The sequence below is a fragment of the Primulina huaijiensis genome, chromosome 6 (genome assembly GCF_012295235.1).
Source record: "Primulina huaijiensis isolate GDHJ02 chromosome 6, ASM1229523v2, whole genome shotgun sequence".
Classification (NCBI taxonomy): domain Eukaryota; kingdom Viridiplantae; phylum Streptophyta; class Magnoliopsida; order Lamiales; family Gesneriaceae; genus Primulina; species Primulina huaijiensis.
Genome location: NC_133311.1, coordinates 17,392,935 through 17,418,998, shown reverse-complemented (window position 1 = coordinate 17,418,998; position 26,064 = coordinate 17,392,935). Strand labels below are relative to the sequence as shown.

At 35.1% G+C, this 26,064-nt stretch overlaps 4 protein-coding genes across 13 annotated transcripts; 3 read left to right on the top strand and 1 right to left on the bottom strand.

The window, feature by feature from the left end:
- Position 1: 1 nt before the first annotated feature.
- Positions 2-3,160, bottom strand: LOC140979839 (calcineurin B-like protein 1). Of its 4 annotated transcripts, none has more exons than XM_073445437.1 (9): positions 3,002-3,160; positions 2,717-2,867; positions 2,542-2,624; positions 1,323-1,382; positions 842-950; positions 697-749; positions 539-619; positions 344-456; positions 2-237 (listed from the first exon to the last, which is right to left on the bottom strand). In XM_073445437.1, exons 1-9 carry the CDS (start codon positions 3,020-3,022, stop codon positions 189-191), a joined length of 720 nt encoding a protein of 239 aa, XP_073301538.1. In that variant the 5' UTR covers positions 3,023-3,160; the 3' UTR covers positions 2-188. The 4 variants fall into 4 exon arrangements, with proteins under 4 accessions (XP_073301538.1, XP_073301539.1, XP_073301540.1 ...); XM_073445438.1 differs by having other exon boundaries at positions 842-926; XM_073445439.1 differs by lacking the exon at positions 2,542-2,624 and having other exon boundaries at positions 2,712-2,867.
- Positions 3,161-7,959: 4,799 nt separating this feature from the next.
- On the top strand, positions 7,960-12,206 carry LOC140979837 (histone deacetylase 2). The gene is made up of 13 exons (XM_073445431.1): positions 7,960-8,214; positions 8,319-8,374; positions 9,214-9,331; positions 9,488-9,550; positions 9,821-9,889; positions 9,970-10,136; positions 10,269-10,333; positions 10,444-10,490; positions 10,703-10,747; positions 10,836-10,886; positions 11,039-11,125; positions 11,604-11,691; positions 11,764-12,206. The coding sequence occupies exons 1-13, from the start codon at positions 8,086-8,088 to the stop codon at positions 11,868-11,870; spliced, it is 1,092 nt and encodes a 363-aa protein (XP_073301532.1). The 5' UTR covers positions 7,960-8,085; the 3' UTR covers positions 11,871-12,206.
- A 645-nt stretch (positions 12,207-12,851) lies between these two features.
- Positions 12,852-19,967, top strand: LOC140979834 (K(+) efflux antiporter 6-like). Of its 2 annotated transcripts, none has more exons than XM_073445423.1 (21): positions 12,852-13,275; positions 13,721-13,764; positions 14,336-14,394; positions 14,489-14,567; positions 14,763-14,824; positions 14,904-14,979; positions 15,072-15,146; positions 15,439-15,510; positions 15,616-15,699; positions 16,026-16,094; positions 16,177-16,254; positions 16,551-16,639; positions 17,731-17,827; positions 17,947-18,000; positions 18,285-18,380; positions 18,558-18,746; positions 18,832-18,909; positions 19,108-19,152; positions 19,306-19,395; positions 19,527-19,610; positions 19,762-19,967. In XM_073445423.1, exons 1-21 carry the CDS (start codon positions 13,044-13,046, stop codon positions 19,837-19,839), a joined length of 1,830 nt encoding a protein of 609 aa, XP_073301524.1. In that variant the 5' UTR covers positions 12,852-13,043; the 3' UTR covers positions 19,840-19,967. The 2 variants fall into 2 exon arrangements, with proteins under 2 accessions (XP_073301524.1, XP_073301525.1); XM_073445424.1 differs by having other exon boundaries at positions 19,527-19,634.
- Positions 19,968-21,704: 1,737 nt separating this feature from the next.
- On the top strand, positions 21,705-26,041 carry LOC140979835 (homeobox protein ATH1-like). Of its 6 annotated transcripts, none has more exons than XM_073445429.1 (7): positions 21,705-21,929; positions 22,084-22,276; positions 23,170-23,206; positions 23,799-24,844; positions 24,951-25,309; positions 25,513-25,573; positions 25,675-26,041. In XM_073445429.1, the coding sequence occupies exons 4-7, from the start codon at positions 23,903-23,905 to the stop codon at positions 25,846-25,848; spliced, it is 1,536 nt and encodes a 511-aa protein (XP_073301530.1). In that variant the 5' UTR covers positions 21,705-21,929; positions 22,084-22,276; positions 23,170-23,206; positions 23,799-23,902; the 3' UTR covers positions 25,849-26,041. The 6 variants fall into 6 exon arrangements, with proteins under 6 accessions (XP_073301530.1, XP_073301529.1, XP_073301526.1 ...); XM_073445428.1 differs by having other exon boundaries at positions 21,705-21,938; XM_073445425.1 differs by lacking the exon at positions 21,705-21,929 and having other exon boundaries at positions 22,084-22,271; positions 23,796-24,844.
- Positions 26,042-26,064: the final 23 nt, after the last annotated feature.

Here is a 26,064-nt window from a genome sequence, read left to right as displayed (position 1 = left end):
TATTTAGTAAATGTAGAGATTGTATCGAAATGTTCCCAATAACTCCAACAAACCAAAAGTTATCATTTATGAAATGCAAATTATATATGTGATGCAGCTCGGCTCCGTATAATGGGACTCCTCAAAATCTTGATTTCTTCAACTTCCTGGAGGAAGATTTCACCCGTCAAGAGTTTGATCCAAGAACTCTATTTTTGCACGACCAAACTGAAACTAGGGAAAGCAGCAGAGATGTTCCTGGAAGATGAACAACAAGCCGGGTCAATGACGAGATGGGAAAATGACCAAACTTTTAGTTATACAAGAAAAAAAAGAGATTGAATTTATGAAAGAAGTTGCATACTTCAGATAAGGTAAAGTCATGTTCTTCAGAAGAGATGGATGCCTTGTAACAAAAGCCTCCCAATCCTCTTTACCAATTTTACCGTCTTTATCAGCGTCGGCATCGGCAAAAGTCTGCCACAGAAATCACAATTCCTCGATAATCCAAGGAACTTGGAAATATACAAGTAAAATTAATATCTTTATGATCATATACATTGCCAACTATCTCCTCAAGGACTTCATCAGAAAGCACCATGTCAGATTCTTCCAACATTGCGATCACCAGTTGCTTCACCTGGTCATGCAAAAATCAAGAAAATATGTATGCTAAGGGTGGCATCAGAAATGTTATCATACACAGTTAAATCACACCTCTTTTGGCTCGATGTACCCTGTTTGTCTCAGGTCGTAAAACTTGAAGGCGACTGCGAAACAAGAAAGACTTCAAAATGTTATACTTTTGGATTCGTCTTATCTTCTTTCCGAATTATGACAATGATGATCGTACTATTCTTACAGTCTATTTTGCCTTCCATAGGACCATGGGGATGGAATATATTGAGAGCATGGATAAATTCTTCGAATTCAATCACACCATTCCTCTTTTCGTCGAATAGATCAAAAACCTGTGATCAGAAATATTAACTCCATCGAATTCACAGCAATTAGCAATACATAAATAACATACTTTTCTAACAGGGATACGCGTGCGCACACACACAGATATATATATATGTAACGTTCTTATATGTGAACAATGTGATACTCATTTATTTCATGTACAATTTTGATATATTTCATCACATCTAATAAGTAAGTGGCACTTCAGTGATACTTACGTAGGTGTGCACGTGCAACATATCAAATTGATATATATGTGTGTGTGTGTGACTACTATTCTTGCATATGTGAAATCGAAAACAGGCGTGCAACCGCATCTATGAATGGATTTAATAATTGCGAAAGATAATTAAAACGAGGATTAAGGTTGTAATTACCCTGTCCAAAAAGATGTTCTGACCATGGGAAGTTCCACAAAGTGCCAACTGAAGCTCTTCCTACGTGCAAGCCATCAAATGGTTAGAATTAATAGTGCCATTATCTACAACATTTTGGACAACATAATTTAGGACCGGAACAGCATTTAATTAATTCTGATCGTTATTTAATTAAGCTACCACCACACATACATAAGATGGATCTACCCGATTTGCAATATCTGGAAGTTGATTGATGCGGGAATATCTTGGGTAAAAAGGGGTCAGCAAAAATATCTTGATTACTTCCAAAAAATTAAAATTCTAGAAGATATCATAAATAAATTATATATCCATTCATTTTATGAATAAATCCTTTTCTATAAGAACAAATCTCAAACAAAACTGGTTCGCCCCAGAATGAACTGAGCATGGTAAGGATCAAGCTTATGTTAGTCTTGGGATGTAGTCCACCCTTTTTCTTATCTATATAAAATTTTTACTTAACCCACTAAAAGTTATCTTTTCCACACCCAAAGCTCAACTCACCTCCTAAGGATAGGATGCAACTTTATTGAACAATATAATATAATGACTTTTTTTGTTATATATATAATTTATTATATTACAATCAAATCTACCCCGACTCTAATTCCCAGATCCGTATCTGGTATCACATGCTTTAAAATAAGGTTCTTAATCTAAAAAATATTGAACCAATGGTCATAAAATAAGTCACATGTCGATTTCTCTATCCAACAAAAATAATTATTGTACCCCGACCATCGTCGTATGAATAATTGCACTCCTTGAAATCAATCAGAAGCGAAACCGTGATCTTGACCCTGATATCAGTTGTAGGATCGAACGCTTGTCGTTTTACTAAAAGTTATAGATGATGACAACGGTGTAACTCAAATCTTTTAACCCGTATAACATCAAAAGTGTCATGTTTTTGTTCGATCTATCTGGAAGAGACCATCATTACACTCCAACAATTTGACAAGGTTAATAATAAAAGTTTAATATAGTCCTGGCTTCCTGGTTGTTTGAGGTGGGCATTCACTCTTTTAGCGATACATTATCATATTACTAAAAAGAAAATCTAGGAAAAAATAGAAAGAAATCATTGATCATGCTACTGAGAAATGAATAGTGGCAAAGCCTCTCGATGAGTAGTAAATTGAGATTTAAATGTTGTCCTGATAATTAATAAAATCGGAATGCCACAAAAATAAACCTTTTGTATAAAGCCATCATCAATTATTGAACTGCTCAACTGCTTGAACAACTCAAACAATACCGCTACGTCACTTACTGTAACTGCAAAATTAATCACAATTGATGCATAATAAGAATAATAATAATAATAATAATACAAAAAGACATGAAAACTTTCAAAACAATTACCATACATAGAGATTCCTCAGAGAGTGGAGTGAAATCCTCACTTCCCGGCCTCAGTTTCTTGCAACCGGACAACGAATTCTGGCACTCAAAACAACCCGAGAAAGCAAAAATCACCTCTTCGACGATCTTGATTATCGGAAACACCACCGCGCATAACTTGTAATTAAGTTGAAAACACACAATTAATGATGATGATGAGGAGGAGGAGTAAGCGAGCTAGGCTAACATTTAATTATGATGTAATTAAGTGTAAGTGAAGCATTGATGGGTACGAGAACTTCATAAATTACCAGAGAATAACCCAAGTCCATCGGAATTGTATCTCTCGCATGCCGGAGTAACTATTTTATAGGGAAAAAGGGAGTACGTTTGGGCTTCTACTTTATCATGTGATCTATATAAATATCAATCCAGCATTCATTGTAGGTGTCCGAATTAGTACAGTAAGTGAGTGATTGATCGCTTGAAGGCCATCGATCATAGATTTGATTTTCCCTATCAATAGTTCTTGGACGAATATGTCGCATATAGTTTTCTTAGTGTGTTTTATATGGCTAACATGATTTGTAGACTACCGCGTCAGTCCGAAAGTTTATTCCATACATATTGAATGATAAATAAGTTAAAATGGACCGTGGGGCGAGCCGACCCGCAACCCACCAACATTTGGGGAGCGGTCCTACATTTGGGTGGGTTAGGAAATTTCCAACCCAATCTGCCTATTTGACGGGGCGGGACGGGCAACTCAATGAGCCCAACCTACTTTAACAACTCTAACAAAAAGTAGCGGTTGAGGATTTATCGTCATAAAAAAAAAAGAAAAAAGAAAAAAGAAAGATCACAGTTTTATAGCGTATAATGTATATTTATTTCAAAATATCGGTTTATAGGCACTCTACCTCAATTATATAAATTTCATTTTTTTAAAAAAAATTGTGTCAAATATATTTTTTGTTTTGTTTTTAACTTATTCATCTGTAATAACCCACTCTTAGAAAATGTATCGCAATTTTTTAACAAATTGAATAGAGATAAAATAGGAAATTTGTTTATAAACTTGGTTTTTGTTTTGGGCGCCCGACGCCTACTATGCGCATTCGAGGCTCGAGTTACCTCTCAGTATTATCATTTCGAGTTTTCCTTAACTTGCTTAATTTTCACTTATTAAACCTAAAAAATCCAACATTGGATGTTAAAAATAATTTTCAGCGAACACCATAAAAAAACACCGATTCAAGACATTGTTCCATGAAAACTCATACCAGTTGCGAAACAATACTACCAACACTTAGATGCATGCCTCGTTTTCTGACCGGGCAATTACCCAGACAACACCACCTGCTCATGGGTGCCGTAGTGCCTCCTCGACTGCCTAGGCACTGCCCAGCTGCCATGGCCACCCGAAATGGGCACCCTAACACCTCCCATGCTGCTCGAGTATTTCTATGTGCTTTTGTGTTATGTTTTTTTTAAAAGATTTAATATTCTTTATTTTCCTTTCGGATTTTCTTGTATCTTCTTTAATTTCAATTCATTTATTATAAATTTCCAACACATAAATATTTTTTTTAAAACTTCTCCATATGATTATAGAAATTTTCGTCAAAAACTAATTATATCAAATTTTTATTTTTAAAATCGAGGCCTCGACCAAGATTTGAAAAAAATCAAGTGGATATGATAGGATATGAAATGACACGAAAGAATGAGACTGATTGTTCCTGGATTGTATTAATCAATCTATAGATTGATTCCCTTCGAAAAATCCGGCCCATTTATGTGACCATATATTCAAAAAAATTAAATTATTTTTCTAGCTTTCGTTATATTTCAACAGCTGGCCGATCACATCGCCTAAATTGTCTTCGTTCCAAACATGGCAATGATGGAATTGGTAAGTGGACAAGGGCTTCATGATAAAGAATGAAATAATTTCTTCTTGAAATTATGAATTTTCCAAATATTGATATTATTTTATATCTTAAAACGTATCTCGATATATTTTACATGGTTTAGCTAAAATAAAAAAGTATGTGATACCTCATGGATAGGCCCACTATCCCTGGTTTATCCATACTCCAAATGGAAGGCAAGCTCATCAAAGGTCTAGGTATTCTCCTATAAATATCAGGTTTAAGTGTTCAGTCATTTCATTCACTGTATTATTTTCAGCAGCATCCTTAGCTTCTCTCCCATTATATCCTCAATCTCTGACTTGAGCGTCGGATGGGCTACGGCTAGACACCCTCCCGGCCGTCTTCTAACCATCTTATTCGTGATTCCAGGCTCAAGACAATTTCAAAACCTGCGTCTGGGCTAGTGACACTTACTGGAAGCGAACTCTAAATTTTCCGTGAGTATCAGTAGGTTTAAGTTTTGTTATTGGAATAAAATGTCATGTTTAACCATATAACATAGAAATTTAAGCATTGATCTAAAATGACTAAAGATATGGATGACTTTTAACTTTATCTCTAAACCTTAACAATATCTTGACTTAATCTATTGTGCGCGCGTGTCATGTGTTTATAAAGTTGATTGCTTTTACAAAAATTATATAAAAAAAAATATTAATGATTATTTTTATAATGATGCAAATATATTAAATTAAACATATTTATAATTTATATAGATAATATGTAAATTTTTTAATTAAGTTGGCAGGAGCAGCGTCGTAAACAAAATAATAATTGGTGTGATAATTAACGTCGCATAAAGATCTTGCGCTTTTACATATAGTATGGATAACGATTGTAATTTTTGCTACACAATATTAAAATTTTTAAAAAAACTAATTAATTATTAGTAACGTTCAAAATGTGCATAAAGTATCCCATTCATTGATTGACATGATATTATGCCAAAAGCATCAATTGTATCGTGAGGGACTCGTACACTCCTCGACGTCTAGACAAATTAATTTGTACAAATTAATTTGATATTTTTAGCATAAAAAATAATATTTTTCATGAGTGTTATCGATTTAGATATATGTCTCACAAAATTAACTAATGTGACGATCTCATAAGAGTTTTTATATTTCTCATATCGTCGAAAATATGTCCTAATTGATTTGATCATCTGTAATGTAAAAATTAAATAATTATAATTTGAAATTTAAGAACTAAATATCATGGTGACTACATGTTTCAACCATTTGCATCAGATTTTCGTGAGTTTGTTTTCATATGATAAGCTACACAAGATCCAAGCAATCGGTATAAACTCTCTAATTTTAAATAAGTGGCCCATATCATTTAAGGTTATGGGTGTAAATAAATCGAATCAAGTGGAATATGAAAGAAATTTTAAAACTTGAATCAGAGTTCGAATTCGATAAGTACAAATCAGATATTTTTCGAGTCGAGTCGATTGATTTGCATCCTTATATTCAAGACACGTTAAACATTTAGAGTCGGTCTCACGAATCTTTACTTGTGAGACGGGTCAAACATACCGATATTCACAATAAAAAGTAATACTCTTAGCATAAAAAGTAATACTTTTTCATGAATGACCCAGAAAAAAGATCTGTCTCACAAAATACGATCTGTGAGACCGTCTCACATAAGTTTTTGCCAAACATTTAACATCAAACCACTTGAAGATCATATTGTGTAAATTACAGATTGAAATACACTTTTTCAATTATATACATTATTTTTATCAACAGCCTCCCAACTTAATTATAAAATAGTGGTAGAATTACACTTAGTTTGAGTGAAGGTCATTCAAACCAAGTTTTAATAGAAGTTTGGTACAAATTGGATCTGTATGCAGTCGTTGCTAAGAGTTTTGATTGATGGATTTCCTACCAAAGTTACATTTTTTTCAATCAAATCATTTAGTAATAGGTATCACTCTATATTTGCATGTATACTTCTTGTTAATTTGGGAAAAAAAAAAAATCACTGTCGATAATTTAAATATTTTTTTAGAGTAAGATAAAATAATCGAATGACACAAACTTTTATTTCAAAATTTATTTTAGTTTTAATTAAAGTACTAAAACTATTTATCTTTCAAAAACTAAAAAGACAAAGAATTAATTTTAATAATTATTTAGTATAACCTCCTTCGCTAAAAATAGGGACCCGTTCCTAATATATTAGTTCGATTTAATTATCCTACAATTCAGAGTTTGATATGATCCGATCTGATAATGATCTTAATTTGTCATGTTGTCGATAACTTTTTCAAATTCGTATGAAGAGGTTCACAAGATAATCAATCCATGATTTGTATAAAAAATGCACAAAACCACTGTCTCACAACAGATTATCCAAATATCTTAATTTCCTTCAATAAAAAAACAATATATAATATTTCCTGTTATATCTCTACTATATATTAAGTTTCAACTCTTTATTTGTGTAATCAAATTATACCAAAATAAAATAATTATTATATTTATCACATAAATAAAATTTCAAAATTATAACAGCACTCATATGTTATAATATAAATCAAACTAATTATACATTTTTTTTTGATTAAAATCTAATATATTTTTTAAAAAAATATATAAACACACGACACACGACATTAGGGGTGAGCAAGAATTCGGTTAAACCGAATTAACCGATCGGACCGAGCCAATTCGAAAATTCGGTTCGGTTATTTCGGAAATTCGGTTTTCAAATTAAAATTTTTTGTCTATATCGGTTAATTCGGTTCGATTACGGTTTTCAAAATTTTGAAATCGATTAACCGATATAATAAATACTATTATTTAATAATTTTTTATTATTTATCAATTTGTATATATATTTTAATTTTAAAATCAACTTTAATTCTAATCTATGGTCTCGTTCTGACTTCTCTAACCGAATTTCTTGTTCTCACTTTTCTATTCTCCATTTGTGTAGACTGTAGCGTTCAAGAAAATTACACATATAATTAAAGTTGAATCACAAATTTATTTTAAAAATTAATCGGTTAATTCGATTTTCATTGGTTATGAAAATTAATTCGGTCAATTCGGTTATGACTAAATATTTCGGTTCGGTTCGGTTATGGCTAATTCGATTCAGTCGGTAACCGAACCGACAGAATGCTCACCCCTACACGACACAAATATAAAGATTATTTTAGCAAAACCAACCAATTCTAGAATTTATTTTCATTTTCTTGAAAAAAGATATTTATTAATTTAAATAAAAACGAGAAAATTAATTTCTTCTTCCAAGTTCCAAACTTTTGTTCAGCTAGTCAACTAGCAGAGAAGTACTGTTTTGTCACACGTTGTCCACGTGTCAAAACCTGGCAACCACACAACAATCCCCGAAAAGTTCTCGCTCCTCCACCGAATTGTATTCGTCACACTTCTCGTTTCCTATCTCCGCCAATCCCTCGGCCAGCTATTTTTTTTTCTATGGCGGCTCCGTCATCAGACTCCGGCGATTCTTCCAACAAAGGTGAATTTCGAGACGAAGGCGTTGAATCGGAACGCCGCAGTCGGATTCTTTCTAGTAAGCTCTACTTCGATGTGCCTGCTTCCAAGGTAAAACCTGACGCGAATTATGTGTTATTGCAACTAAAATCTCCAACGAGCTGCCTCGCGTGGCGAAGTAATTTTCTGCTGCTGATTTATTTGATGTGTGTCAGGTTCCTTTGGTGTACTCATCTTCGTATAATATCTCATTTCTTGGCATTGAAAAACTGTAAGAAAACCACTGCTTCTGCCTTTTTCTTCTAATATTATCACTTCTTGAGTGTTCAAATTGGAAATTTTAATTGTGATTGAATCCGGAGGTTTGGAGAAGGGATTTGGTTTTCTTTCTCTGGTTTTAAAACAGCTGATATTGGGGAGGTAGGTGGGTGCTATTATCTGGTAGTTTAAAAGTAATGAAGATCGAATCTATAGAAATCATCGAGGCGTGTGAATTAATACCCAAGTATGTGCAAGAGAGCTGCGAGTGACACCTCATCTCATAAAGATTAGGGGCTGAAATTGGAACATCCAGTTTCTTATCTCCGTAGATATGCACTGTGAACTGGTAGTCATCGCGTCTACTGAGAATTCGTTTGATTTCACAGAACACATTCAATCTCCAGAAACAACGAAAACTATGATCTTTGTCACCTGCAAAACCATTCTTGAATTTCTAAGCACTAATTTTGCAATTGTGTTTTTATGGAATTCCCACAAGCAATCAAGGAATTGATTTGGCATGTTTCATATTATGACTGTTAACTGTTTCGACATGCCTAATAGTGAATAATTTACAATCTTTATTTATAGAACGCAACATGATTTTACCGTCATGGTTTCTTATGGCTAATTTTTCTTGATTTTTCTCTAATTCCAGTCAGTTCTCATAGTTTATTTAGATATGTATATATCTTAAAGAGAGACAATATAAAAAGCACGTTAAGAAAATTCCTTGAATAGTATTACCAATGATTGATAAACTGGTGACATAGCATTAATCATATATTAGAATATCACCTCGAAGGACTTTAAGTCACCTGAGCTCAATTATTTCATGGCAAATTTCAGGCATCCATTTGATTCATCAAAATGGGGTCGCATCTGCCAATTTCTGATTGCCGAGGGTTTCCTGGAAAAAAACCACATTGTTGAACCTTTGGAGGCTACGAAATTTGACCTCCTAGTGGTACCATCCATGTCCAATGGGTTGTGTCTTAATGAAGACACCTCTTAAGTCCTTAAATTGATGATGATTTCTTGTTAGGCTGGCAATTGGAGGATGTCACATGCATGTAACAAATGTATTTTGTGTAACACTAATATGTTATGTTGTTGGTGGCAGGTGCACTTGGAATCATACTTGCATAGTTTAAAAAGTAGCCTGAATGTCGCCACAATTGTTGAGGTGCAATTTTTTAAGATTTTTAATTATTGGGTGACTAGTGTGTTTATCCAAATGCTTTCTCCTGGAAGAAAGATAAAACCTTCTTTATTGATTTTAATTCAGCTGTACCTCTTTGCATTGCTTCTCTGAACTGACTTTAATGGTGTAGAATGAACACACGTTGATTGGTTAACCTGATATATTAAATTAGTATTCTTATCCTTGCGATTAATATATATAGTTCTTACGCTTTTTTTTTTTGCTTAATAATTTAGTTGCTGTCAAAATTAGGTACCTCCAGTTGCTTTATTGCCGAATTGTCTCGTGGATAAGCATGTTCTGTTTCCCTTCCGAAAACAGGTCCGTGTTAATTTTGTTGTGAGTTTTCTATATTTTGTATTAATTGAGAATTATTCTTAGAGACTAAACTTATACTGCAGGTTGGAGGAACAATTTTATCTGCCAAGCTTGCAAAAGAACGAGGATGGGCCATCAATGTTGGTGGTGGTTTTCATCATTGTTCTGCTACAAAAGGAGGTGGATTTTGTTCTTACGCTGACATATCTCTGTGCATTCACTTCGCTTTCGTCCGCTTAAATATTTCAAGGTCTTAATTGTGACCGACTTCAAATCACATACATAGGCTCATTGGTTTTAAGTTAATTTATATTTGACAAAGACTGTCTTGCTCAAAAGAAATTACTTGTGTTTCTTGATAATTTTCGTGTTCAACATTCAGGGTGATGATAATAGATCTCGACGCGCATCAAGGGAATGGCCATGAAAACGATTTTTCTGATGACAGTATGTGTTTTTGCTTTTTATCGTTTCCTCTGGACAGGCTCTGTTCACGACAACCTTCAATATGAAGTCATTTCTTCTTGATATTTATTTGGTTAATGGTAAACTTGCAGGAAGAGTCTACATTCTTGATATGTACAATCCTGATATATATCCATTTGTAAGTTACCTTATTGTATATTTAATCCAAAAAAGAACTATTATCGAGAATTCATATCTGTTCTGCCGCCTTTTTTGTATTCACTCTACCATTACTTTTTCTCTTCTTCTTTTTTGTGTGTAGTATGTAGTATTTTGTTTTGAATCGTATGACCAATCGACTCTTTGTTTAGTCAGAATATGACAATCAAATTTTCCACTCTTATGTTTTAGGATTATGAGGCCAGGAGATACATCAATCAGAAAGTTGAAGTAACGGTAAAAAAGCATATTGAGTGAGATAAAGTAGCTCCATATGCTGTTTTTCTCGTACAATCATGTTACTTTGATTACTTTGTCTTATCAGAGCGGAACAATGACAAATGAATATTTGACAAAACTTGATCAAGCACTTCAGGTGTGCGGTTGCGGTCCACTTACCCTTCTCATCTATGTTATATTTATAATCAAGATAATTTGAATGATAAGAACTGAATCCTTGATTCAAACAATGTCTTATTAGTTGTTAAGTTTCAGGTACTATGTGATATATTTCTGGCAAACTTATAGGTTTCTTCTGGCTTGTTTGATCCTGAATTGATAATCTACAATGCTGGAACCGATATTCTTGATGGAGATCCTTTGGGCGGATTGAAGGTAAAGCCTCAAATCAAGTTGCTTAAGTATTATCTATCTATCTGATTTGGGTGGATAACCTGTGGATGGGTAATTATCATAATATGATGATGTCTGAGAAATTTGTTTTGAATTTTACACGCGAGAAGAACACGGAAGATAATTTGCCCATGAAATCTTTGATGATTTTTCATCATACAGTGCGCTCAGCGAGAATTAGCTCTTAGTCATTAATATGCATTTAAATGAAAAGCATATGGCATCAATTAAAAAACTTTTACAGTTTTGTGGATATCAGATGCCGATTTAACAGTGAGAATCAGAAAACCATCTCTTTTTTCTTTTTTGCCTTCAGAGCCAAAACAGTAAGAAAGAGTGCCAAAACAGTAAGAAAGAGTCGCAGGAACATGAAATCTAGATTTTGTTTTAGGAACCTGTTTTTTCAGTGAACGCACAGCTTGACCATAATATTTTGGTTGATATGCTAAAATCTATGCAGATCAGTCCGGATGGGATTGCCACGCGAGATGAGAAGGTTTTCAGATTTGCTCGTAAAAGGAATATCCCTATTGTCATGCTTACATCAGGTATCGTATCTTCATCTAAAAGTTTTGTTGCTTCTCAATCAGTGGCATCTTAAACCAACATTTCTGTTTCAGGTGGTTACATGAAGTCCAGTGCCAAAGTAATAGCAGATTCTATCATAAATTTGTCAATGAAATCTCTGATAAACATGGAGGGTAAAAAACATATCACAATTTCCTGAAGATCCCATTTCAAGACTTCCATGAAGAACCTAGGAAATGCTACGTCTTATATGGGCAATTGTACGTGTGTTTATATAACATTTACCCTACAGGAGGGAGTAAAACACGTATAACTTACAGCAGCCTGGGAATTTCAGTTTCTGTCTTAACAGGAGTCTTAGATTTTGAGCATCGCGGTTCAGAGATGCTCCCTTAGTTTTCGTCTTTGGAAATGATAAGCACAGTACATAACGAGAACTGTGAATAGATGTTCTCTCGGAAAATCTGGCTGTTAATGGATACTTTTGACATGTTATCGCCCGAATGACATTTTATATGAGGAAAACCTTGTCGAATATGATGTGTTTGTTTGGTTACGTATTATTTTTATTGGATACCAAGTTTCATACTCTCCAATGTGGTGTACATCCGACGTATTAATCCATACCTTTAGTCGTGTCGGCATGTTTCCAGTCCCAACTTTGGATGATGGGTTTGATTGTGCCTTGAAATGGAAGCAATCAGCCAAAGTTTGTGGAGCAGGATGAGTATGCAAAATGAGAGACGCCCTGGGACCAATCTGGCCAGCTACACCAGTCACCAAACATATATTTAAGTGCAGTTATGAAATTTTGATTTTAAATTGTTTTAATTCAACCTAGATTTGATTATCCTTTGTTGCTTGCATTAAATCTTTTGGACTCCCTTTGGTCTCATGAAAAACCCAAAAATTTACACTACAAACCTCTTAAGAATTGTTATTCACTACAAAAATCACGTAAAAATAAAATAACAAATTAATGTGCAACTTAGTTTTCATTCGCTAGCGGGAGAATTCACATGGTGGGCTCCTAATGTGACGACTCTTTTTCTAAAACCATTATTATTGCCTTAATTACACCTCTAATCCCCACTTTATTTATTAATTATTAATTAATTCCTTGTTAATCAGAGCAACTACTCATCACCAGTATTATATAAACTTCTATTTACAAATCTGTCGCCATTTCTTTACTCTCCGAGTCTCGCACTGCACCAGACCCCTCTGCTTTTCTCTCTCTCTCCCCGGTGTCTGTACACATTGTGCTGTACTACCACTTAAAACCAGCTGTGTAACTTGCGCCGATCACGCCTCTCTCGACGAGCGCCGCCGCGGCCTGCGTGTTGTCCGCCGCCGGCGCAATCGCCGCTCAATGAATAGATCATTTCTGGCTGTGGTCTTAGTCGTCTTTGCTTTATTTACCTCTAAGACGTCGTTGGCCGTATCGGAAGATCCGAAAACCGTAGGTGAAGCTGTTTCTGTTGTCTCTAACAATGTAACTGGAGACGGTGGGAATCAGACCCTCCCGAAGGAGGACACGCTTGCTGATATGATCGATCGCGCGCTGGAGAAGGAGTTCACTGAAAATGACGATCAGAACGAAGGTTTGGCTAGATCTAAATTTTGCCTTGTCCTGCCTAGTTTTAGTTCAGTGTCAATTGTTTTAGTGCGTTATTGTTTCTTTTCATGAAATGTATGTGATTAGGGTTTGGAATTGAGGTTTATTGCTTTCATGAAAAGCATATGTAAAATGTATTTTGTATTTTTTCTGTATTTTTTTTTCATGATATGTCATAATGTTTACGAAGCTTTCCTTGTCCGGCTCGAGATAATTGACATTATATATGTGTTTGTATAATGGCCGAGACATTTTTAGTAGTTTACTAATACAGAACGTGTATGAAAGTTGAATCTGTGACATCTATCTTGCTTATATTAATAGTTGTAACTTAGAAGTGTCCTAACGTCCGTTTGGTGTAAACTTGTAAATGGAAGTGTAGTTGGCCTTGGTGGATTTTCCCTAAAATTTAACTTATATTTTATTGGCAGTAAATGATGCTGGTGGCTTCAACAATAGCGTGGCAGAGCAACAGGTTTGAGGCACTTGCTTTTCGAATATTATTGTTAAAAGTAGGACAATGGCCTTGCAATTATGATTAATGTGTCACCATTCCTATAAGTTGCGCGAATAAGTGGTGTACTGGGAAATGGACTGCGATTTCAAAACAATCCTCCTTGGTTTATTCGAGAAAGGGAACCACTGAAGAGAATCAAATTCGTGAAGTTGTTTTACAAAGTAGAAAATAATTGACTGGTCTTTCTCTATTTTCATTAGGGAAAAGAAAAAAAGAGGTTAAATTAGATAAAACTTTGATTCATGTGTAGCTGTTTAGATCAATTTGATGTCAAATTTCGATTTGCTTCTGGAAGTTACAAAAATCCAGTAGATTACTTCGAGGTAGCTGGTTATTGATGAAGACAGTTGTAAGCATCAAGGTCTGGTGAAACTGAACAGTTAATGCTTATGATAGGTCATAGATTATATTTTAGTTGGCAGGTTTAGTTTTCTGCACCATAAACATTTACATGCATGATCTGACTTCTTCTTTTTTCTTATCCACCATTTTTCAATATTCATCTGGCTTATTTTGTTTCCCCAATCAGGCAGTATTGGAAACGGTAGCTAGAGTCAAATCAAAGAAAAATGAAACAAAAGAGGAAAAGTATGTATCTCTATGATCTGTGATGAAAAACAATCACTTGCCAATGTAATTTCCACTTTGACTGATACTTGATCTGGCTCTCCGCCTATTGCAGACCATTTAAACTGCATCACGTTTTCAATCTGGACAATGACAATGGGGCTGAAGAGACCCCGACATTGATTGATAGAAAGGTTAATATGAAATATCCATTTCTTTTTTGGCCTTGTTTACATAATTATTTCTCTAACAGCCTTCTATTTTGCCTTCTGTTATCTATTGCGCAAAATGGATTAATGGAATTGACAAAGAGAGAAATGAACTTATTGAAGCTACAACATCTGCAGCATTATGAGGGATTAACTTCTTATTATTCCAATATGTGCCAGGATAATGTATTTATCATATCAAATTTCAAATCTAAGTATCCGGTCTTGCAGTTAGATTTGAGGTACAATTACCTATTTAATTTGTTATTGTAATTCTCAGTTTTCTTTCGTTTCACATTGTCTGACACGATGATATTGTAGACTCATATCAGATCTGGTTGTTGTCATTGTGTCTGCAACTTGTGGTGGAATTGCATTTGCTTGTGCTGGACAACCGGTATGATCTCCGACCGCATTAATTATTCTCAATGTGTGGACTCGATCTTTTTTTTTTCCGATTTTTTTCTAATACATAGAAGTACATATCAGGTTATTACTGGATACTTGTTAGCTGGATCAGTCGTCGGGCCTGGAGGTTTTAATGTTGTCAGTGAAATGGTGCAAGTATGTAGCTATTTAGAAAGCTGGTTCTTGATATTGAGTGCTGAGTTACACTTGTTAATGTTTCTGCTTGATGATTAGTTGTCTTGTGCATTTTTTATACTGAAGGTTTCATCTGCCTTATCGACCAAAATAAATGAGAGTTCATATTAGAATTTGAATGAAGAGTTCATATTAGCTGACCGTTACATTAACCTGTTTAATTACTTGATGATTATATTTTTCTCTTTGCTGTCATAATGCCATAACTATTTGATTACTGGTTACTACATCTTAAGATAAGTTGTGCATGTAGGTTGAAACAGTGGCTCAATTTGGTGTAATTTTCCTTCTTTTCGCTTTGGGCTTGGAGTTCTCTACAACAAAGGTTAGCATCTGACCACATACTGCCTGAAAGTGGTGGATTAGTGTTCATTCTTCTCCTGCATATGACTGTAGAAACAATGATTAACAATTTATACTCATGATACAGCTTCGAATTGTTCGAGCAGTCGCTGTTCTTGGGGGCTTACTTCAAATTGTCCTCTTTATATGCCTGTGTGCAATTATAGCTTCGGTGCGTGCCATTATATGTTTTTTCTTTTCTTTCTTTCTTTTTTTTTTGTGGGTGGGGGGGGGGGGGGTGCTTAGCTTCTGTGAGGAGCTGGACTATATGTTCTGCTATTATGGAGTGAATAGTTGGAATAGAATTCTAAATCATGGCTACTCATGCTCTGGATTTATATTGGCTGGATCATGCAAGATACAACACTTTATGAGAATCTAGACATCATCTTTTCTTCCTGTGATCTTATTATGTTTTTGTTTTATTATAGAAAACCAACTTTTCCTTTGTCAATGTGCTCAAATCTAAAGTATGTAATTTCACCTGACTAATTGCAGCTATCTGGCGGTGGAGCTTCAGAGGGGGTTTTTGTTGGTGCTTTTCTGTCAATGTCCTCTACAGCAGTGGTAAGCTTTCTTCACTTGGTTTTGCATTAAGATGGTAGGATTTTGTTGAAATTATTTCATTGACACAAATTTTGCTGTATAGGTATATAAGTTTTTGATGGAAAAAAATAGTATCAATTCTCTTCATGGCCAAGTTACCATCGGCACTCTCATTTTGCAGGTACCTTAACTGTGCTTGTACGATATGCGTAATTGCTGTTTTGCTTTGGTTCCCTCGCAAAGTATTCTGTTTTTAAACTTTGAAAGGAAAGTAACATAAAACCTTGTCATTACTTTAATTGTCCTTTTTTATTTTTTTTTTAGCTCTATGCTAAAGAGATCAAATTTTTTACTTGGCCTCATTTTCTAAGGATTTCGTTAAATAATCTCATTCAGATTCTGGGGTCTTCGTCACATATAATTGATAATCATATTTTGACTTGAATCCTTGGTAAATTTGTTAAAATTCATTTTCAGGATTGCGCTGTGGGTTTACTGTTTGCTCTGCTTCCAGTGCTGGGTGGAACTTCTGGTGTTATGCAGGGTGTCATTTCCATGACTAAGTCGTGAGTTCGATTGCTATTGTAATTGCTTGTTCATCCATCTGTATATAACCGAATAATCCATACCAAGAAACTTTTAGAAGTTTAAAGATGTTTAATTCTTTATGGTTGTGTTTGTTAATTTTTATTTTTCTTCCAGACCACGTTTCAAGGGTGTTGTACTCACACCTTCTTGAAATATATGAAAGAGAAGTTTCTTATCCATTTATTGCAGACTTAATTTCACGTTAGAAAGGATTTATTCTGTTTCACATTTTCAGACCTTCTGGAACAGTTGTATTCTAGAAGGCGGTGGCCGGGTCAGGATTTTCAGTTGGGGGATGATAGTTAAATTCAGAAGGTTCGTGGGGAAGGTGGGCTGGAAACCCTATGTTCAAACATATGTAATACATAAAACATTTGACATGACAGAAAATTTAGGAACATAGGAGATACTAGCGAAGAGTTTTAAAAACTGAGTTGAGCGGCAAAAAGAGTAGATTTTTCCAGTGGAAATTCATTTTCATTAATGAGACCCGAGAATTTGGAGCGCTGCGTGTCTGGTGAGGACAGCTTTCAAAGAGTGTGACAAAGTTAAAAAAAGAGACCAGTCATAAGATAAAGTAACCATGATTAAGGGAGTGGAAAGCTGCTAGGATATAGCATAGACTCTAGTACACACAAAAGAACTTGTTAAAAAGGCTATATTTATTGTTGAGCAGAGTGGAAAAAGTGGAACACTTGAGTTGAGAATATGGGTTCTTGAAGCAGTTTGACTGTATAATTTAAGTATAGTGAATCCATCTAGGTTGGATTGGAAATCTTTAGTCCTTGCGAGCAGCATAGATAAGTTTCTAATACATTTTATGGCACTGGGAACTCAAGTGATAGTTACTAATGAATAATTTTTTCCATCTCTGGCATGCATTTGATTGTGTACACTTTAGATGTGAAGATTGATGATGAATGCAATGTGCCATGAATTTATTTTATGTGTGCCTTTTTTTAATATTTCTTGTGAAGGTTGGGAGAGTTTGAGAATCTAATAATTGTCCTTTTAACTAGCATTAAAATTTTAACCTGTTAAACACCATACTGATTAACCTATCAGCCAGGTTGGTGGTGTTGATTGCTTTCTTGGCAGTCTTGGCAATATTGTCACGAACTTGTGTACCTTGGTTCCTGAAACTTATGATAAGCTTGTCATCGCAGGTAGTCTTATGGCCAACAGACATCTATCAATTACTAAAACACGACGCATATCATTGAATAGATGTGTGCCTCTTGCTTATTTCTAAATGGCTAATATTGATATATTGCTCCTTTTGCAGACCAATGAACTATATCAACTGGCAGCAGTTGCATTTTGTCTACTTGTAGCCTGGGTTTGTTTACTTCCATTATTTAAAATTTATGGAATTACGTCATCATTCACATATATTGTATAAAAAAATGGTCGCCTGCACTGTGAGGATGACTTTTCCTCTACTTCTCGAGTTATTTTCAATGTTACAAGAAAAACATGTCTGAACTCCGAAAACACTATTACGTGTGGGAGTAACTTCTGTACCTTGAATGGTATTTTTATTTTGTTACAATCGCCATTCATATAAAAATAATGGTCCTTTGTAAACTATGGACCAATATCTAATGATATGTGTGGTTTCAGTGTAGCGACAAGCTTGGTCTTAGTTTAGAATTGGGATCATTTGCTGCTGGAGTGATGATATCAACTACTGATCTTTCTCAGCACACACTTGAACAAGTATGACAGCTCTAGCTCTTTTTTGTTAGCCACTAAATTAGCAAGCATAAATTCGATATTTTTTCTCTGTTTTGGTGCATTTTTTGGAGTGAGAGGTTTTGTGACCCTTGTATCGTGACATCTCTGCAATTTGTTTGTTTGTTGCTAAATTTGAGTTGAGGTTTGTTATTTATGCAGGTCGAACCTATACGGAACATATTTGCAGCTCTTTTCCTTGCCAGCATTGGGATGCTGATTCATGTTCATTTTCTCTGGAATCACGTTGACATCTTGTTTGCATCTGTTATATTAGTAATAATTATCAAAACTGTGGTGATATCTGCCGTTGTCAAGGGATTTGGCTACAACAACAAAACGTCAATTCTTGTTAGATGCTACCCTGTTAGATGGTATTTTACGATTTTTGCTTTGGTATTCTTTGACTATATACCCTTGTCTATGAATTGTGAAGGTTGGGATGTCTTTAGCACAAATAGGGGAATTTGCATTTGTACTGCTAAGTCGTGCCTCAAATCTTCATCTTGTTGAGGTAAATGCTTCCACTATAGTTATATAGAACTTGTGAGCTTCTCAACTCTCTTGTGATGGTTTTGTGGTGTTAGTGGGTGAGAAAGAAAAGTGTAACTTGAATTCTTACCTGTTTAAGTATCAACACTCGTATATTTCCTATGAGAATTAAAATATTGTTGAGGTAATTTTGGTGGGTTTTTGAGAATTTTTTTTTCAGGGGAAGGTGTACCTATTGCTTCTTGGAACAACAGCTCTCAGTCTGGTACGGAATCATCTTTTCTTGTACACGAATTTATAATTAACCTCATAGTATTGTGTGTTTTGCTTATATGGAATTTCATTTTATTATGTTTAGTTGAATCAAAGGAATTTGCTCCCATATATAGTAATATATTGTGCAAATATAATTTTGCAGGTAACTACACCTTTGCTTTTCAAGTTAATACCGGCAGTCGTGCACCTTGGCGTATTGTTAAGGTGGTTTTCACCTGACATTCAATCTGAGGTAATCGTGTATGATGATTGAAAACGGGTCACAATTTTTAATGTTTCCAAGTTTCTAATAGTGTTCTTTAAATTTCCATATTGTTGCATTCATCTTCTGAATAGTTCTTTGTTTATTATTTTAACCTATAGCTGGGATTTAAAGTTGATAATCTCCGCTCAGACAGTGCCAAGCAGAGGCATGTTTTAATATCCAAGGATCTCTCTATACACGAAGTATGATAGGAAATTTATTGAATTGTAAGGTTTCCGCATATTATCTTGCAAAAGATCTTGTTGTCTTTTATGATTCTTCGGAAATGAAGGCATGACCTGTTCGTCGTTAATTTTTCTCTGGTCCTCTTATCTGTCGTACATCTCTGATCAGAGCAGAGGAAAGCAAGCAATGAAATCTTCTAAAAACCCGAGACTCGCTCGGAAGTTGTCTAACTACTATACCCACTAACAATTTGAAGTATCACCTATGATCGAGGTAATACTCCCGATTTGGTGATTTGTATCTTTTCCTTTTAATGTAAAATAGTTTTCAGCTTTATGATATGTTTCTCAGATGTTTATTTAGAACTGCTTTTATCCTCTGTTTTGTTTCTTCACCTTGTAGAGTTTGTTATGTACCAACTGAATTGAACATATTCGGTCTTGGAAAGAAGGAAAGGAAACGAGTTTTTAAAATTGCTTTTCCTCTAAATTCTTTCTACCCGAATATTTTGTTATGAGCAGAAGAAACGACAGCGTACTCCTTGGCTGCAGCAGATGTCTATAAGTATGTTTGGAAACTTGCGTGTTTTAAGTCCATTATCTGGGTATATAGTTTTGGACTGTCTAAGACATGTATGCCGAATTGCTCATGGCGGTGATCCTTGTATTGTTTTTGTTGATTAAAATTGGTCTCTCCCTTGATTTAACTTTTTACTCTAGAATTTTTTTTATAAAAAATCGTGAAAGAGTTTTCTCCATGGCCACAAGCCAACTCCAGCCATTATTTCACGCTATGCTCTGAATTTTGACGAGAGTTATACCACTTGTTCTACAACTCACACATTTTCTAAGAAATTCTTTTCTTATTATCTGCTTGGTTTCTTGGTAGCTGGCGCTGCTGACAAAGTAGATATGCATAGCTTGTGTAAAATTTGTCAACGAGTATCTTTTCATAAGCCTCTTTCTCGATCTTAATTTTTGGAGGAAATTTGAGGAGTGTAATGTTATGAAAACGAGCATAACATGTGAATGTTTCGCTAAAAGTGCATACTGAATTATTTTGTTATTGTACAAGTCTCTGTTTGAACGGTAAAAGTTTTCATTTTTAATTTCTGAGAAACCTTATTTGAGCTAATAAGCATATTTGTTAGACGTTTTTTTTCCTGTAAAAAAATATTATGGACGCTTAGATAAAGGTCAAAACGAGCATTGACATGTACGAATTGATCGTATTGAAGTCCCACCTCTTTTGACTATTTTCTTATTTATCAAACCGGCAACTTGTTATACGGGTGAAAAAATGAACAGACAGAAACTGGGGTGGAGGATCTGAGGCCACAAAGTTCATTTTCATTCGGAAACAACAGTAACAAGCCGCCCGCTTGACTGCAAATTTTGGCCCTTTGTTAATTGCCAACCCATCCCAGGGCCCAAACATGATGTTTATGGGAATCGTTGACGATAATTTTGTAATTGCTTCTGTTTCAAAATGTCTGATATAATAACAACTAAAAATGATAAAATATAAAGGCTCTTACCTTTGATGATATTTATTTATTGTCTCGATTGGTATTTGGTAGTATTTCATTTTTGAAAGAATCCAAGAACCGAAACGGTAAATACTATGTCATGTACAAGAATAGTTCTTATTGGAGTATGTTTCAAAGAATACGGCCCAACATACTAATGTTTTATACGAGGACTATTTCTTACGTGTCTCGAGGAAAAAAATGTCTCTCTCTCTCTCTCTCCCTACACGGGGACTAATAAATGTGAATAACATGGTTTCTGTTAGCACTAAATAATTACCCTTAATTAATTTTGAAATACGAATTAAATCATTCTTACAACTTCATCGAAACACTACGCAAATTCTGATCCCCACCGTCCAATCTCCATCGTTTTTTTTATGAAGCTTATAAATATTTTTCCTATTTTATAAACTAAATAAATTTCTTGGAGATTTGTTTTTTTAGGAAAAAAATTGAAGGTATCGGGTTCAAATGAGTAGCTGTCACTTAACCGTACAAATTAACACCAAAAGCAGCAGAAAAGTAGATAGGAAATGTAATTGCATGCAGACGTATGTAAATTCGTCAAAGATCTTCCGATCAGATCTTCACACCGCTATTTTGCTTGCATCATCATCACCTCTTAGTACTGCTAAATATGCTAAAAATATACTAGTGCTCTTTATTATGACGTGCTTCTCTCTCTAAAAAATTTCCGCTTCTCTCACTAAATCCAAAGAACACTGGAAGTACACTGCTGGTGCAACACTGTTTCACACCCTCTTTTCATATCAACTTGCCTCAATCCTGTAGTTGTTTGGTTCAGGTAACTAAAGTATGTCGTCTTTTAACTCCCTTTACTCTCATTTCTCATCACATATGTTCTGTGTAATAAATATGCGTATGATACAGTTGAAAAGAACCAATTTTTTTTTCCCATGAAAAATGCTTCTGCTGTAAGGAAATCCTGCCATGTACAGGGGTTTGAACAGAGAGAATCCAGATATTTTGTTTGTGATGATCATTGCTTGAAGGTAGTAGATAATGAGAAATAATAAGGGGACAAGAGTGATCAGAGTGTGAGTTTTGTGTGTGAGAGAGAGAAGAAAAATGGGCCCTCAAAAGGCTGCAACAGAGAAATGAGTGGAACTGCAGAACCAAAAAAAGAGTAATGTATATGCATGATGATATGATCTTTTTTTTCCTATTTATTTATTGTCTCTATATGTATGTCTGAATATATATGTTATGCATACACATGCTGTGTGTATTTCTGACCATTAGTTTTGATGGTCATTCCTGTATTGTGTGGCTCTTATTCTTATTTAGTGTTAATATAAATAATGTATGGGTCCGTTGCTTTATTCATCCGCTTATTTCCCCCTACGTTTCTGTTGCAATGAGGCCCATTTTTCCTGCTATGTAACAGTCCCTATCTTGCTTTTGATAGATTGCTTCAGGGCTTGTTCATAATGCATGTCCTTTTAAAGTCCACAACCCTTTGTGTTTTAAGTGCTTGAAATGAAAACCCTTGGTTAATGACTCTCATTTGTGTTAAAAGAAGTCCTTCAAATTGTTTTTTACAGATCATGATTCTTGATGGGGTCAGGGGCTCTGAATCCTCAGTTTCTTGGATTTTTGAATTCTTGGATGAAATGAAATCCCACTGTTCTTTTCCTTTATTTTCTTCTTCATGCAAGTGAGTTAAAACAGCTCACTTTATGCGTTTGGCCTTTCATTTCTTGTTGCGTTGTTTTTCAGAGTTATGGTGGGGTTTGAGTACTTTCGTGTTCATCGTTAGCTTTTTTTACTTCTTTATTCTTTATAGTAAAATGGTAAAAAAAACACAGCTAGTTTCTACCCTGTCTTTGGCTTTTGATTTGTACACTGTTTAGGGATAAAGGGTAACCAATGATTTCCTACATATAGTTCTGGTCAATGTAGTTTCATATTCAAGGCCCTCAATTTTTGTATTTTTACCTCTTGGCTAGCACACCATCAATTGCTCCCTTATGCATCTTTGAATATTATACTTTCATATCATTTCAACTCTTACATTTTTTCAGGGACTGAAATCAGCTGCGCATTTCCAAGGAAACCCAGGTTTGTGTAAATAATTCTCGATGAAAATAAATTCTACTCCAGAAGAAACTGTTGTTTTATTTGTTTAATTGCTTCAACATGATGATTGTAGCTGATGAGGCAGATGTATTATGCTCTTCATGTTCCATTTTAAAGGAGAAAAAGTAATATGCAACGACCGTAGAATTACTTTTCTTGTAGTGCCGTACTCTTTCTTGTATATTATGATTATCATCATGACTCCATTGACAGTTAAAAAAAATTCCCAGAGCATGATATTTTCTTACGCTTAAGGAAATCCAAGAAATGTGGAAATTTGATATTTAATTGTTGGATTACTGATTAACTGCATGTTACCAAATCAAATTGTTCTGTCTTTTCTATGGCTGGTGTGTTTGTGCGTGAGAAAAGAATGTAGTCAGTTGGAAAATAGGGGTATTTGAGAAAAACTGTATTCTTATGGCTAAGATTTGAGCTTCTTCATTAACCAAGCATACTGAACTTGTATGGCGTTATCTTTTGATAATTGACGTTTCCACTTGAATACTGACTTATCATGCATTCAGCTTATTAAGTCCATAATCAACACACAAGAATGCTTATTCTTTAGCAGACATGCCTTGAAAGCTGGACCTGTTCGAATGATTCAAAAGCTATAAGCATTACGAAACTTCAGTTACTTCTCTGGTTTGGTGGAGTTAACGGGATCCAATCAACATGCAAAAAGACGCAAGTGAATCACATTCTGTTGTCACAGATGTGAACTCGTTGAATTCAGCTCTAGCCACCCTCGGTTATTCTGATTCGGTTTACAGGTTAAACCATAACCATGTCATGTCTGGATTTCCCCAACCTGTATCCTTTGTAGAAGCTGTGAACAATCTCGTTTGTGGGCAAATTGTGAATCGGGATGAAATTTGGAATTTGAACATTCAAGACCCAAACCAAGTTATGGAGGGGATCCCCTTTCCCACTGTCGCCCCCGTTACAGCTCTTTCATCTGCGAGAAACGTCACACTAGATAATCAAGAAAAGCTACCGAATTTTGGTCATTGTGTGTATCCGTTTGATGACTCTTCCAATGTGGTGTATTCTTCGTTTGAGGCTATGAACCATGGTTATGAGACTTTACCCTTCGACTCTAGCACCAAATGGGACCTCAACAAATTTGTTACTCCTGAATCTGTTGGGAGAGTGATTGGACGAAATGGAGTTCAACCACTCAATCAGAATGAGAACTCCTTCCCAAACGAGTGGATCTTGTCGCAAAATACGGCTGGCACGAACTCTAATAGCCGGGGAACTTCTCGATTTAGCAATGAGTTGTCTCTAAGTCTTGCCTCATCTCAACCTTCTACCGTTCATGGAACATCTATTCAAGATCAATGCTCAGAACAGACATCTTGCAGCAGTAACAATCTTTCATTGAGCTTTGATTCTTACAAGCCCCTCCAACCATCACCGTTGTTGGGATCAAGATTATTCCAAGCAATGCAAGAAATTCTTGCTGAAATTGCCTGTTATGCACTCGTAAGTTATTCAACTACTGGTATTGATAATGGGAATAACATCCCGGTTTTGAGCTCTCATTGCATTTTTCCAAGTGACAAGTTGGAAGTGGAAGCAAAGAAGAAGCATATGCTGGCTTTGTTGCAAATGGTAAGTCAGTGTTTTTACCCTATGAATTGACGTATACATAGATTACGAATCATAAATAATATTTTAAGAGTTTATGTTATTCTCGTGCTTGGCATATTGAATTTAGATTGATGAACAATATAACCGATGCATGGATGAGGTCCACACAGTAGTCTCTGCATTTCATGCTGTAACCGAGTTGGATCCCAATCTACATGCCCGGTTTGCCCTCCCAACAATCTCATCAATGTACAAAAACTTGCGGGCGAGAATTAGTTGTCATATTCTTGCAATGGGAACAAATCTTAACGAGGGGGGAGATCAAGAGAAAGAAGAGAAGTCATTCGAGACATCTTTCATCCAAAAACAATGGGCTCTTCAGCAGCTAAGAAAGAGTGATTCTCAATTATGGAGACCTCAAAGAGGACTACCTGAAAGATCCGTCTCAGTTTTAAGGGCATGGATGTTTCAGAATTTTCTTCACCCGTAAGTTTGCCTCAGACTTGCATATCCTAGTTGTATCTTCCATATAAGCATCGAATCAGCTTCAATATCAAAACATCTTTTTCGTTCATCTAAGATGGTTACCAACAGATATTGGCTTTGAGTTGAACTTGTTTTTTAGGACATGAATTTGATTTGTCAATTGGGATTCATTCACACGAGGAGTGTTTTCCTATTTCATACAGGTATCCAAAAGATGCAGAGAAGCACCTTCTGGCTATAAAAAGTGGATTGACCAGGAACCAGGTGAGCTATTAACTTGTTATCTTCTAGCCGAAGATCAAAAGTTTTATCAAATGTTGCTTCCTGTGACGGGTATCTAATTTCAGATGAATCTTTGTGACTAGGTTTCGAATTGGTTTATAAATGCTCGTGTTCGACTGTGGAAGCCAATGATAGAGGAAATGTATGCAGAGATGAGCAGAAGGAAAGCTCGTCGAAATGGTGAAGAGCAAACTGATCATGGCAATTTCCATATAAATCAGTTGCACTTTGAAAACATAAGGTTTGCTATGGATTGAAACGTATGAACATGGTATATACATATAATTCAGGTGTATTTCAAGAAATCTTGATTCCATGTGATCAGTAGAAGTCAGTCATTTGGATGATATTCTTTCTACTGTATCTCAACTCACTGATTGTTTTCTCATTTCATTTTGAGCCGAATAACTTACCGCAGTTGATTTCAGTTGAAACCCGCTTTAGTCTCAACTCTCTAATATTTATATCGTTAT